The following is a 15,953-nucleotide window of genomic DNA, read 5'->3' as shown; positions in this document are numbered from 1 at the left end:
AGTTGTCCTGAAAGATGCCAAGTTAGCATGTTGAAATGATCTCTAAGGCTGGCAGCAATTTGCCTCCCAATATAGCCAGGTATCCATTGGCATTTACGGAACATTTTATAAACTGCAGGCGACCTACTCCGCGATACGAAATGCACCCCCATATCATTTGGCTGGTAGGGAATTTCGCTGTAGACATCATACAGTCTGGATGGTATTCTTCACCATGTCTACGGCGAATCGTTTGTCTCCCATCAGAGTCATGCAGGTTGAATTTCTTCTCATCCGAGAAAATAACTGACTTCCACTGCTGGGGGATCCATTTGACATGCTCCTTACACCAAATTAATCAGGCCTCTTAGGACGACGGGCTACAAGTCAATTTTTGAAGAGGCGTCTTCTGACTGTTACTGCACTTGCTACCACTCCTGTTTGTTCTTCCCATTCTCTTTTCAGCTCAGACGAAGAAGCTTTACGGTTTTAAGGCATAAGCGCTTCAAAAGACGGTCCTGTTTTGGCGTAGAGACTTGTTTGCATTCGGTTCCTTTTTTATCAGCAAAACCAGTATTCTTGAGTTTGGAAAGAAATCTCACTGTCGTCTGATTACAATTCACTCTATAAGCAATATGACGGGAATAACATCCTTCCTAATCAATATTAGCACTCTTTCTTCGTGGCGTTAACTGCACGTAACTCGCCATCCTGATACAAGCAAGAAATGACTGCAACTCATGCAGAGCGTGCTTATATAGCTGAATGTAACAGCTGGTGCATATTACGTCATCGCCTAAGCATGTAAATCTTATCTGATGCAATCTGTAAGAAATATTGCCATATACTTATGTTATTCGGACAGCAATTACAATTTTAAGGAGTGATGCACTGTCTTTGAACACCAGTGTATTATGGCTACCCGTAATTTAATACATAAACCCATTATTGTGTTTGTAAACTGCGTGTGTTCTCTGGTCGATTTGCCTTTTTTTGCTGGACGAAAAAAACTCTAGTTTTGGGGGGGTGAGAACCTTGCTATCTACTCGTGAGATCGACGAACTCAGCCAGGAAGTAAAGAAGCCCACTAAAGTTCCTCGCATCATCGATGGGATTCGAACCCAGGCCTTTTCCACCCGGTGTGGGGAGCACGATGATGATACCACTGGCTACTGCGCATACGATTTTCGATCCATAGTGCCGAGAGGACACTGCGTGACACATAACGCCAACGTGCCACGTCCTCCTGCAACTGCTTGTCTTCAAGTTTTCCATTAGCTCGCCCATCTCAAAGAATCATCTAAACGATGACGGCTTGCCATCCTCAGTACTGAAGATGTATCTATCCCACTGAGTAAATCAAAAAAATGAGAATGAAGTGAGAATGTAGGTGATGTGGTCGCAACCTGTCTTTTTCATAGCCATTAATAATTTATCTAATGTACAACTCTGTAAGGTGGTAGATCCATTTCAATTGGATACTCGGTATTTACATGCCAGGATGCCTATTATATCAAATATTCGCCTTCGGCGAGGCTGTTCGCAATAAAACATTTTGTTCTGTTAATTTTTCCGAGCAGAGTATTATTGCAAAACATAGTGTATATAATAGGAAATACAAGAGATGACATATTGGGGGAAGGATATAGGAGAAAGAAATAAAACAGTGCTTCATGAAATCGCACAACTGGTGAACCCCTAGCAATAGATGTTATTGTTAGTTATTTGGTTTTTAGGAGCATTAGCAACTAAGCCATATTGCTCCGGGGATGTGCGGTGGTCATTCCCTAACCTTTCCGCATCCTCCGTATTTGATGGTCACGGGCTCGAACCACGGTCTAATCAAGAAGCTACGCACTGCTGCTCCTGCCCACCCGGCTACGGAGGCGCCTCCCAGCAATAGATAACATCAATAACTGGTGATAAAAGAAATTCAGCTGCATACACACACAGACACATAGCCAAGCAAAAAAAAAAAAAAAAAAAAAAAAAAACTTATTTTAAGGCCACTCGAATAATTAAATTCATCTGCCGTGCATTGTGTATTATGTCCGTAAATTGATGGTAGATCTGCCTGTCGGGGGGGGACCTTGCTAACTACGCCTGAGACTGATTAACTCATCCACGGAGTGAAAAAACCCATTAAAGTTCCTCGCGTCATCGACGGGATTCGAACCCGGGCCTTTTCCACCTGGTGTGCGACCGCGCAGACGCCAGGAAACAGAGGAAATACAACGACAAAGATTATGGAGTGACAGATGACACGTCGACGCTGCTACCTGGTCCAAGAAACAATCCAGCACATCACCGCGGAATACTGGGTGATGAACCAGACGCAGTACGCGCCATAATAACGGACAAGTTAATCTCGCACAACAGACCAGACATAACCCTCATCGACACGAAGGAAATGGCTACCTACCCGATCGAAATAGCGGTGCCCAAAACCTGCAACCTCCAGAAACCTAGGAGGAAAAGATCAGCAAGTACTGTACACAGATTTGAGACAGGAAATTAAAGATATGTGGCATATGGAACAAGTAATGACAATCCCGTAATGAACAAATAATGACAATCCCGTAACGAACAAGTAATGACTACCCGTGTGAACCACCGGCCTGGTGCCAAAGAACCTAGCAGGAATAGGCCTCCCAAAGAACTCTTACATGGAACTCCAGTAAGTCGCGATCTTTAACATCTGTAGGACAGTCAGAGTTTCTCGACCAACAGTAGTAATAATAATAATAGTAACCGGACACAATTAACCACCACTTTGTAGCAGTACCCATAACGGGGAGGAGAAAAAAATAAATAAAAATAATAATAATACGGGATATTCATACTATTTCCATTCAGTGGGCAGTAGGCTTCCAATGTTGGACAGCCTACTGCCCACTGGTAAACTCATGATCCAATCTTCTGTTATTCGCTGAGATTTTGTATATGTTCCCTTGCTCGTGACTCATCAACAAGGAAGAAAAAAAAACCTTCCTCATTTTATTCAATAATATGACCATACCTTATGAGACCAAAAAAAAAAAAAAAAAACTGTCAAATGACAATCTGAGAACCAATTCATCTGCCCATGTATAATATGTACATAAATTGCATGTGTCAATTGCCCGTTCTGGTAGACGAAAAAACTGAGTTTCCGGAGGGGGGGGGAAGCTCACCGTCTACGCCTGAGATGGCCTTAACTCGCCACTGAGCAAATAAAGCCCATAAAATCTCCTCATGTCATTGACAGGTTTCGAATCCGAGCCTTTTCCGCCCGGTGTAAGGTGATTGCAACTACTGTGCTGTCGCCGGACTCTCAATGATATCAAAGAGGGACAGTGATGTCCTTCTCCCTACGAGCAAAGGCTCTAGAAATCCTAGACATTAAACTTGATGCCATTTTTCGGATCATATATGCAACCGATCCAAGTCTTTTTGAAGCAACATGACCTGGCTCGATTTGTTAACCCCCTTTCCACCTTCAAATCATCAGCAAACATGGAAACTTTTATTTAATATAAATTCTGTAATATAGATACTGATATTCACAATGACATCTTTTTTTTCAATTACTCATTCGTGTAATTTGTAAGACTAGAAGTACAGTATTACTGTTCGGCCATTCTTAGCTGTGTACACAATGATTTCTTCTTGAAGCTATAATTTGAGCAGTTAATGGATTGACAATAAAAATAATTAGGAATTCAACGTATTACAGTATTTTAATTTGGTATTCATCGATATTTCTTCTTGTTTTAAACTTACATTGTTAGTTTACTTATTTCAGTTTTTCTTTTGTCATTTCCCGACTGAGAAACTTAAATTTTTAGCCATTTCCTTCCCTTTATGGTAATTTGCTGAACTGCAAATGCATATATAGATAGATAGATGTGAGAGAGAGAGACAGAGAGAGACAGAGAGAGAGAGCAAGAGCAAGATAATACCATTTTTTTTTACACTTTTACATAATTTTTTCATAGTGGTTGTGGTTTTCGCCGACAAGCAAACTGCCAGGAATTTAATGACCGCAGCTAAACGCCGTGGAGCAATGAATCGCTTTGTGTGGATAGGTAGTGATGCCTGGGGAGGCAGAAGCAGCGTCGTAGAAAACCATGAAACCCTCGTGGAAGGTGCCATTACTGTATCGCCACTGGTGCGGCCTCTCGAAGGATTCGACGAGTACTTCACAGCGTTACTTCCAGAAAGAAACAACGTCAACCCATGGTTTTCGGAATTTTGGGAGGAACACTTCCAGTGCAAACTGCCAGAATTTCCTGAAACTCCATACAATGAAAACTATCCTCATTGGTGTTCCCTCAACAAGAGAATCTCAGACGCTAATGGGTACAGACAGACGCCAGCGCTGCTATTTGTTCGAGATGCTGCATATGCTTTTGCTCATGCCCTCCATGACATGCATGCAGAAAAATGTAAAGGAATACCTGGAATGTGCGATGAAATGGGCAACATTGACGGCCAGGAACTGAAGAGATATTTGGAGAAGGTAACCTTTAAAGGTAATTTAACTTTGTTCTAAACACTTTTGCATTGATAATATATAGTGAAAATAGTTACTTTTTTGCAGTCATAATTTCAGTTATTATGTTCAGAAAAATACTCATATCTGGCGTAAAATTAGGTCATCATTTCTATTTAGATATGTGTGAAGAGATAATTTTAATAGACTCGGTTGAGTCCCATGTTATTATACCAGCCCTCTTACTTTTAGTAGCGCTAAAAATAGCAGTACTGAAAAATCTCGGGAGCTTTCATTAGCAGGCTGATGTAAACAAATACTTGTAAACAAACAAGTAAACAAATTCATGTTGCCGAGTAGGCCTACTTTCTACGATCTCATGTCAAACGCTGTCACAGAATTCTGCATGAAATTCTCTATACATACCATTCCACAAATGAACACTGCTATTTCCAATAATACCATTTAAAGAGGTTCATTGCTGGGTCGGGCTTGACTGACACGAGAGGAAAATCTCGGTACCACAGGTACCTCCAGTCTCGCTGTTCTGTGTTCTTACCATCAATCCAAACAAAAGAACTTTTATTGCATATTCTTGAAGAGTATCTTGTTCCTCGTCCGATCTCGGTCGATCATTTTCAATTTTCCGTATTCCTAAATAGTGCTGTGGTAACATGAACCCCTGAAAGCAACTACAACAAACCTCCAGTTCTAAGGGACAGCGAAAGTTTTACCCTTTTCGCATATTGGGCAGAAACAGCATTGTCTTGTGTGCATCCAGAATCTTAAGAAACTTGAAGCGGCACTCTTTGAGGAGTAAGAGATGACCATATGCAATGGAACTACCAGACAAAGATTTAATATAAATAAAATGGCTTTAGGAATACAAAGTAGTAGAAACATCGTTCTAAAATACAGTACTGTACGTGACGGTTATGATTAAAGCACATCATTTTGATCACGGTTATAATCAAAGGGCACAACACTGAAATTTAGGATGGATAATATGCAGACCATGAGAAAATGAGTCACAGAAGAAAAGACTTTAAAAATCTGGCACCAAATCTGAATTGGCGCTGTACGCAATAAATATGAAAATCGGACAACGACGACATCAGTTAAAGGGCCATAGTGGCTAGACATCCATTATGCTACTGATTGGTTTGTTGCATGGAATTAGTGCCCAGGCAATGAATCTTCCATGTATATTGTATGTAAATTGTTTTTTTTTTGTTTTGTTTTTTTGAAGATTCACATAGTGCAGACGCTCGCAGTAGCATAGTGGGGGTCTGGGTTCGAATTTCTTCAAGACGTTCAAAGGAATTTTTATGGACTTATTTTATTACGCTGTGTCCGCGTTATTCGGCCTCCAGTGACAAATGCACGGTCTTTTTTAATTTAACCGTTACCAGACCATAAATTCGGATTTTTCATCTGGTAAAAAATGCAAACGTACACGTTAGAGACACGATACACTGAAGTCTCGTATCTTCGGCTGGTTTGGCGCAAAACACAAAAAAAGTGCGGCAACTAATACCACCTCACTCCCAGAAGCACAGACTTTGCTCATAATTTGAGACATCATGTTGACTGATGAAGTACATTTCTATTTCAATGACGGTGTGAACAGTCATAATTATCGGACATGCAGTCTATCACATACAACATGGTCCACGAAATTCCATTTCATTTTATTTATTTATTTATTGTTTATAATCCGTTTGAGACCATCGCCTCACCCCTTTACACCAAGCTGTGCTGCTAGCGGGGTTTACATCAATTACCGGTCAATTAAGAGTTACAGTGATGAGGTTATAAGCACAAAAGATAATAAATCAGCGTAAATCAATAAATAAAATAAGAGATTTGGTACGAAGTTTGCAAAAATTTCGAGAGTAAATAGAATAAAAAACTATTATCTGGGGTCCACTCAACCCCATAGAAAGTTACCACAGCACAGAAAGAAAATAGTTCATTTTGAATAGCCTTTGTCTGTGCAGCAATTTGGTCACTTGCTGTGGTAGAAGTGAATACTGAGGAAGGTATCAGCCAAGATTTGTGTTCTGTAGTTCTTTTCAAAACATATTCTACTTAGGTGTTGAGTAGGTTTCTAAGGTGTTGAAGTAATTGACGATGTTGAAGGGAAGTAAGTATGAGATGCATGTCAAGTTTTGAAGTACGCTTCTGTAAAAGGTCGACTTGGAATAATTGTCTTCTCTTCTCTTCCTGCTGCATACAATGATGTCTATGTTAAGGGCACCCAGCGCGCGTGTAAACAGCTGAATAAGGGTTACACTATTCGTGTATCGATGAAATGTTACCACGGTGTGATATTCAGGTTCGAAAGCAGGAGCGCCTTGGAGATCGTGAAGACTTCCTTGTGTCCCAGTTCAACCACCGTAGATAACAGTAAACAGTATTCTAGTCCAAGATGACATTTTTGTTGTTAGGGAGGTATATTACGAAGATTTACTGCGAATTCTGTAATGGGATCCAACTTTGTTAAGGAAGTTCGGGATCATTGAACTTATCATCCACTGTGTATTTTTAACCCTCGGGCATGAGGCTGGTTGGGCACAACTGTTTTCGTACAGAATAGGACACTATACCACATTACTCTCCCGGCATATTTCCTAAAGACATTTCCATATTCCCTCGTATAATATCCTGCTATTTACCAATTTATTGGCCATCTGACTCATCATCTTACCTCAGTTCATGCAGGTTTTGTTTGTGGTGTTATCTCAAGGCCGGTTTTGTCAGGAAACTTTCAAGCCTCTGGGAGACGAAGAAAATCATTCATCATGAAGTAGGCGGAGAACATTCCAAAGAAAATACTGCAATCAACAATTGCTCAGGCAGCTCTGTGCTTCCGGCATATTGACATTGATCGTCATCACACGGAACAATTTTATGGACATAACACGTGAATTATACGATACCGTGATCAGACTTGTTGAGCAATTCACTTCTGCATGGTGTGGATCTTTTCCACTGCACATTTCAACTCTAACTCTATGCGATTTAACCGTTACCAGACCTTGTAAGACCGTCAAAATTACACTGTTTACTAGGAAATGAGCTATTGCAAAAACTTCAAAGATAAAGATAGCCACTTTAATTGATATTCATCAAGTTAAAACTATACCAAGTCCTTGTTCACATGCGCCATGAATGAAAAAAAAAAAACAAAAAACTATCATCTTAGAACAACCTGAGATTACTTCGTCTATCGGTGTGTATGTATCACCTGGTCGATTGGCCTGTTTTGCTGGACGAAACATCGGAGTTTCAGGAAGGAGGGGAACCTTAACCTCGTCTCAGACTGACTAACTCAACCAGGAGTAAAAATAAATAAATAAAAGTTCCTTGCATTACTGACGGAATTCGAATCTGCAACTTCTTCACTCAGGATGGGGAAAGAAGACAGCGATTATAAACACTGTGCGAAGACTACACAAAAGTGAAAAAAAAAGAAAGGTCATAAATTTGACTTTCTTACACTGCTTGAAGTCATGTCGTAAGAGGATCTCTAATTCAGTGCCTAGCGTTCTCATAGCCTACTATACTTTCTCTCCGCCTAATCTTTCATTGTTCTGAAGCAACTATAACTATCGTGGTCTATGAAAATGTTTGCAATTGCTCATTTTTTCGATGGATATCATCCACGAAGAAAACGTCTCACTTAAGAACATGATTAATGGCAATTTAATTATAAACATCCTATATAATGATTCCCTGGAACACTGCTTTCGCCGACTCCTTTAAAGAATCCTGGGACCCCCCCCCCCGCCTGTATATATATCACTTAACCCTAATTTGCAGGGTTATACTAATGTTCAGTTTATTCGACATCCTTTACTTCTCAGTAAATATTTCCTCCTACTTAAAATATTTTTGTTACAGATGAAAGCGCGAAGACTTTCCGTTTCTTGAAGAGTGGTGACGCGCCTCCTCGTTATAGTATCATCAATTTTCAACGCCTCCCTGACAACACATTCATATGGAGACCCGTGGGCACGTATCTGCGTAAGTACTGCCTTTGCTGAATTAAAATCATGTTGTAAATGCACTACTGTGTAATGTACAGTAAGTGCTAACCAGTTCGAAAAAATCATGCACAATGAATTTTATTTTTTAGTGTCATTGAATTTAGAGTTGTTGAAGCATATCTCATCGAGTTACTCTATTTTCAATTTCATTTAAATACCTATTTGGGAAATAATTGATATATACACTGATAGGTATCTGGGCAGAGTCTGACAAATACGCATGTTTATAATTTTGTTCGTTTTCCAGGAAAATGTAATTAGAGTTAACAAATCATAAGAAAGTTAATATAAGAGGGATAAAGATGGATGAGATGCATTTTACACTTCGGAAGGTAAAGTATAGCAAAATTATGACTTGCATATATTCTTGCAACGTACGAGGTATAATCATAAAATAACCACATTCATTTGTTAAAAATATATATTTTATCACTAAATAAGATAGGCTAAATAAGTTATATACGTTGTAAGTTATTTTATCACTATTGAGATAAGTAGTATATGAAAAGGAAAAAGGATCAGAGGATATCAGAAACATTACCTTGATATCGGATGCAGGAAAAAAGGTGATGTTGAGGATAATGAATACACGATTGAAAAAATAATGGAGGAAGTGAGAGGAAAGGAACAATATACAGGTTCCGAAACGAGAGAGAGGAACGAAGGTTGCAGTTAGAATAATGAGAATTTTGAGGAAAGAAATATAAAGATGAATGGGAGCGCCTATATTTGTTTTAAGGATTTAGAAAAAAAGCATTTGATACATTAAATTCAAAATGGTTAATGGAGATACTGAAAGGTACGGGAATTGAGTGGAGAGATTGAACACTGATAATGAAACTATAGTGAGTTGACAAGGTGTCAACTCACTGTAGTAGACTGCCAAGATATATGGATTAATCCATATATCTTGGCAGTCTACTAACAAGCGATGAAAGAAGTAGTCGGTGAATTAGAATTAGAACTGTAACGGGTAAGACAGAATTTTAAAAAAGGAAGCAGATATTTACAGGGGAAAAATAAATATGAAGTTAAGGAAAAGGTTACTTACATAACATCAGTCTACATGTCATAAGGCCACCTCTATGCTTTGTGGTTGAGATACGGAAAAAAGGAGAACATTAGAAGAATCAAAGAAAAACTAATAAATAACTAATAAGTAATGAAATGGACAGATACGGTTAGAAACAAGGAAGTAGTAAAGAGGGTAGGAGAAATTGAATTAATATATTGTTTGGGAGAGAGTTTATTAAGAGCGGTAATTGAAGGGAAAGTGATGGACAACGAGAGAGAAAGAAAGAGGTAAAATCTTGGATTACTGACAGAGGCTGATAGATATCGTTGGCAGCAAAAAAGGGCTAAAGACAGGGAGAGATGGAGAAGTGATGAGTTCCAGCTGTCATAGACCTCCCATACGGCAGAGAACCCAAGATGATAATGACCGCCAATATCAAGTGGTTTATATGCGTGGACAAATGACTCAATATTCGATATCTGCTAATTTTCAAAAGGAACACAAGTAATTGCCCAGATTATTCAAATGTGACTCTTAATCAAATTAGGAAAATTTCGGTGCAGCCCAAAATCCCGACAGCCGAAAATCTCGACAACCAAAATCCCGACATACCCGATTGTATTTAAAAAAAAAAAAAAAAACAAAGTTAGAGTCCATATCTCAGAAACTGTTTGCGATAAAAAATATTTTTCATATAATCAAAACGGCCGCTAAAAACATTACAGTATACGATAATGTTAATATTTTATGTCATATTAATGAATAAACAAAACACACTATATATATATATATATGAAGTTATGTAGAAGAATATGAGAAATAGAAAAAGAGAAAGAGTGACAGAACAGATTAATGATTTATGATTGTACATTACATCTGTCTGTATATAACATTTTTAATTATAATACCAACTGGATAAATTGGAGAATTTAGAATAAAAGTATTAGGGGTGAAAACTCATATACTCATTAGTTCAAAAGGCCAAGTATTTGGGTAACCTAAGTTGGACTTCTTTGTTGATAGTAATAGACCTCAATCTCCCTCGAATTGCTTTCCTTACTATCCTTATTCCATTACCATTACTATCCTTTTTCTGCTAAATTTAGCCAGTTTTCTGCTAAATTTAATTATATAATATCGGTGTAAATACACCATAGTTAACCCATATATTTGAGCTACGATTGTAGCGTAGAAGGCATCGTTTTAAATGTATCTCATAATGTGGTTGCCTTCACAACAAGATAGCTACTATTGAATTACTTCAAATAAATAACGCTTCTCTAGTAGAGAAGGCTACTGTTATTTATTTTCAGCGGTACCACCACCCAGACGATCGTTTCGAAGCTTTTTGGCTTCGTCATCAGTGAGCGGGTAGGTACCCAGGTAATACAGCTAAATTTAATGTATATTAAAGTAATTAAACCGATTTTATTATATATTCACAGTAAATTCTAAGTATATTTGTACACAGAAAAACTGGCAAATGGCAAACAGAAACAGATAACCGCAGCTAATTATTGATGGGATATATTGAGTGGAACTAGTCCTAGTTAACGTTCCATTCAAGGTATCCATATATCTATGATTAGCTATATCATCATTTTAATTTTACTATTTCATTTTATTTTATTATATTCTTTGTGTTTATTTATAGGGTACAACAAAGAAGTCCAACTTAAGTTACCTAAATACTTGGCACCTTTGAACTAATGAGTATAGTTTTCACCCCTAATACTTTTATTCTAAATTCTCCAATTTATCCAGTTGGTATTATAATTAAAAAATGTTACATACAAAGGGTACTAGGAAAGTTTTGCAATACAGCTTTGTTTATTTAATTTTTCCAAAGTAATTTCCTCTACATTCAATACACCTCTCCATCCTCCGAAACCAATCTTTAAACCAGTTCTGCCAAGTTTCACTAGGGAGTAAAGCACACTCGTTGTCCCAAGCCCGTAGAAAGTCCTCATCACTGGAAAACCGCCTCCCTTTTAGCTTCATTTTCACATGCGGGAACAGTGCAAAGTCGCAGGGAGCAAGGTCTGGTCTGTAGGGAGGGTGCTCGAGAAGTTTCAGTCCTGTCGTGGTCAAATATTCGGTGCAGGCTTTGGCGCGGTGAGCTGCAGCATTATCGTGATGGAGGTACCAGGTGTCCATTCTTGACTTTGGCCGCAGGTTCTTCATAGATCCAATGACTTTAGGCAGGCATTGTTCAGTATACCACTTAGCTGTGACTGTCTTCTGCGTGTCCAAAACGACACGTTCCACAATTCCACTCGATTTGAAAAATACAGCTATCATTTTCTTCTTTACAGATCGGGATTTTCTGACAATTACGGGTGTGTCGTCATCATCAAAGACCCATTTTTGTATGGCGCTGAATTGTGGGCGTCAGCCACCCCTACCCACATTAGGAGAATATATGCGAGTGAATTCTGGCTGCTGAAGTGGGCAAACCATAAGCACCACCTCCCTCAACAGTTAAGAACCACGCAGCTCTCTGAGCAGCTTAAACTGCAGCGTTTACCAGACATCATTGCCTGGAAACGATTAATAACTACAATCAAAATGATGACTGGCACGATATCATCACCATGCTTCTGGCAGCTTTGTGAGTGGCACATCCCGCCATCTGCATTAAGAGGTACAAAATCCTTGAGAATGAAGACCAACAGACTGAAGATGGCCGACAGGTTTATACCCGCCAGTGCGTTAGAATCAATTCAGTGCCTAACACATATCGGAATTGACCTACTAAAGCTCATAGAAGACCCGAAATATAGGAAACAAACCGCAGTGTGGCTCGCTGAGGCTACTGTTGCCTAGTAGTTGTGTGAATTTCTGTCGAACTGTGTGTACGCAATTGAATAATGTATATCTCGCACAAGTTGATCAGTGGATGTGATGTAAGATGAACTTTTGTATTACAATTGCCAGGACTCTAGACAGAAATGTAGTGAAGAGTAATGTAGTTTAAATGTAATCTTTTCGTGTATATTTAACCTTTCTTGTATATTTTAGACATTCTTTTATTCGCATTTTATGATAATCCCCTGGCATTGTCTGCCGTGAACGGAATTTGTCACTTACCAATGTACACCTATATTTTAAATTTGGTAGGACAAATAAAGATTTATTTACAAACTTTGTTTTGAGCCTTGGTCGGCAGATCGTAATAGTACAGCCAAGTCTCGTCACCTGTCACGATGTTGTTCACATACCGAGATTGTCCCTTATCAAACCTTTTTAACATCTCCCGGCACCAAGTCACACGTCGTGTCATCTGCTCTTCAGTCAGTTGATGCGGCACCCAGAGAGAACAAAGTTTCTTCATGTGCAAATGATCTTGCAGAATCGAACGAATTGCTGGTGCATTTAGGCCCAGAGTATCCTCTATCTGTTGGTAGGTCACTCGCCTGTTTTCGTCAAGCATTTTCCTCACAGCAGTAACGTTTTCCTCCGTAACTGACGTTCGTGGCCTTCCCGGCCTCTCAGAATCCTCCAGAGTGAAATTTTCCCCTTTGGAATTCTCTATACTACCTGAATATCGTTGTACGATGTGGACAATCATCATCTAGTGCAAGAGTCATTTCTTCTAAGCACTGGTCTATGGTTAAACCATGCACGAAATTATACCACAAAACTGTCCTTATCTCATTTCGTGACCACGATGCCATCGCAAGCACTTTACACTCTCACTACTAATGAATAACTGAGCCAATCGACTTGGCGCGGCGGCTACTATGCACGTATGAACATGTCTCAACATGCAGCAACAAGCAGCTTCCTGTGATTCATTGTTGCGTCATATTGCAAAACTTTCCTAGTACCCTTTGTATATATATATATATATATATATACAGGGCTGTAGTGGAGATTATACGCCGTAATACCCTCTGAATTCTTTTTTTAGGTGAATCCTGTCTATATATATATATATATATATATATGTCTATCTATATATATATATGCATATACAGGATTCACCACGAAGTATGCATTCAGCCTGATTATCTACCTGTTGCTGTTCTTTCTGAAATTCCTCAATGATCCTATATACGCCAATATGTACTCGTCCAACTATACACTTACATCTTCTATGCCAAGCCTCAACACTATTTTGGGTGCGTGGAATTCCCAGCTGAATGGAATCGTGTACGGACCATAATGTTGGTAGAAATAATGGTGGAGCGCAAACTACTCTACCATTACGCATATACCGTCTACTTCTTCCATATACATGTCTTCAAACCACTTTATCACATCACTAGCTTCCCTCGGAAAATATGGCTTCAGAACATTAAAAATGCTTGTGGTATCTCTCAGAAGGAATAAATGCCAAAGCACACAAATGTCGAAGCAGCAAACTAAATTCTTCATCGGTGCCGTACTGAGATGCCAGTCCACTTGCTTGAATTTTTCTCCAAACACATTGTCCCAGGTGGAAAAAACAGACTTTATTAGACACATTGGGGAACTCACCTTTGGAGGCATTTATTGCAGCTAATTCCAGGTCAGTTAATATGGTCTGTGGTCTCAATTCAATTTCGTTTTCTTCGGCAAAGCCAATCATATATTGAAACAACCGTTTATAATTTTCTTCACTCTTATTCGTAATCACCACATTCGATAGTTTCCATTACCGACGGGTGTATGTATTGTATATAACTGATAAAGAATTGTGGGTACGGTTTTAAATGCCATCCACAATCCAATATTGAGCACATGATAGGCGTTGAATATTTACTTTTGTTGTAAATAGAATTCTCTCCTCTCCCGCTGCAGAATCTTTTAACAAGAAATCGCATTTTCTTATTTTCCGATTTTCTTCTTATTATTATAATAATAATAAGACGAAAACGGAATATTTTTTCCGGGAGTTATTTTTTCCTGTTACCCCTTTCAAAATATCCTGCCGCACCCATGGTCATGCCTTGGGCGCGGCAGGTACTTGTCACATACTTGCCAAAGAATTTCGTGAAAGTACAGCTAATAACAAATACCTATATAATTACAGTTTTAGTTATGCTAATGATATTTATGGCAAATGTTACTTGCTCAAACGTCCTATACAAATACCAAAATAAAAAAAAATTCGACTTGAAAAATTCCAATTAAATGCAATATAATAAAGTAAAATTAATTCAGTCGTTTTTATTTGCTGACCGTATTTTCAAACTGTTTTGTTTCTGTAACAGAAAACATGATCTTCAAATTGAGGGAGGTATTTGTCGTTAAAATTTTTGTTATTTTTTATATTCTTTCTAAAAAATTAATCTAATTAAGTAAAAATTTACTAAAAAACTAATAAATATATAGAATTTTTACAATATAGCAGATACTGTCGGGATTCTGGGCTGTTGGGATTTTGGGCAGACCCAGAAAATTTCCACCCCTTGATAGTCGCTTCAGCGCCAGTTCGTGCCTCATCTGTGGGAAACCACACATTTGAATAAAGGATTCCTATTGATAAAACAAACTAGAAGCACTTACATTATATTGTACTAGGCTAAAACACACTTTTGTTATTTTTTATACAAAATTAATCTAATTAGGTAAATTTTGACTTACTAAAAAACTAATAAATATATAGAATTTTTACAATATAGTAGATACTGTTGGATTTTGGGCATACCCAGAAAATTTCCATCCCTAGATAGTCGCTTCAGCGCCAGTTCGTGCCTCATCTGTGGGAAGCCACACATTTGAATAAAGGACTCCTATTGATAAAACAAACTAGAAGCACTTAAATTATATTGTACTAGGCTAAAACACTCATTCCAAAATTCCAAATAGAAACCTCAAATGAATTTCTATTCCAAATAAAAGTTTAAGGAAAAGCATTTATTCTTCTGGTTTTCTTTTTGCTGTCTATATTACAATTTCATCTCGTCATTAGTAAGTAAGGGTCTTGGGCGTAATAACAAATTAAAAAACGAAGTAATTAATCAGACTTCTAGAATGGAGTTCCTGTTGTAATATAGTCCCTACGTTTGCTCTGATGATTTCAATGTGGCATCCGTTTTTTTATGTCACGTAAGGAGTTTCCATAAATAGGAAAAGAGAAAGCACCTTATACAGTATTTCATTTCCTAAATTACATTTAATTTATCCTAATAGCAATTTGTGCACTTTTTTTTTTTTAATAAAGTGGATGAAAAGTGAAGGATTGTATAAATATTAACAGAGTGCGTGTTCATGTGGATTCATTCCCATCTGTAAATTTCTTGGAATACGTTATTGGTCTTTTTTCTTTTCTTTTTTTTTTTTTTTTTTTTGTGAAATGCACTTTTTGTGGCTTTTCCTTTTGTGCATTACGCTAAACATCTCACTTTTCAAAGTCCAGCAGTAACCTGCCATCAAGTTAAACAAGTTCTACTTTTCTTGATATCTGTCTCCTTTCCATATCCTTTATACTATATCTTGGTAAAAT

At 38.1% G+C, this 15,953-nt stretch overlaps 1 protein-coding gene across 3 annotated transcripts in view; it reads left to right on the top strand.

Moving 5' to 3' along the window:
• The window catches only part of LOC150079227 (metabotropic glutamate receptor 3-like), a 175,207-nt gene that overhangs the window by 140,965 nt on the left and 18,289 nt on the right, over positions 1-15,953 (top strand). For all 3 annotated transcript variants that reach the window (XM_090384024.1, XM_090384023.1, XM_090384025.1), the window contains exons 6-7: positions 3,957-4,493; positions 8,360-8,482. In XM_090384024.1, the coding sequence (XP_090240150.1) occupies positions 3,957-4,493; positions 8,360-8,482 (660 nt within the window). The remainder of the gene's footprint in view (positions 1-3,956; positions 4,494-8,359; positions 8,483-15,953) is intronic.

This window comes from Mastigoproctus giganteus, chromosome 10 (genome assembly GCF_048544385.1).
Source record: "Mastigoproctus giganteus isolate SK-2022 chromosome 10, ASM4854438v1, whole genome shotgun sequence".
NCBI classification, from domain to species: Eukaryota; Metazoa; Arthropoda; class Arachnida; order Uropygi; family Thelyphonidae; genus Mastigoproctus; species Mastigoproctus giganteus.
Note: the sequence above shows the minus strand (reverse complement) of the source record. Positions and strands in the feature narration are given on the sequence as shown.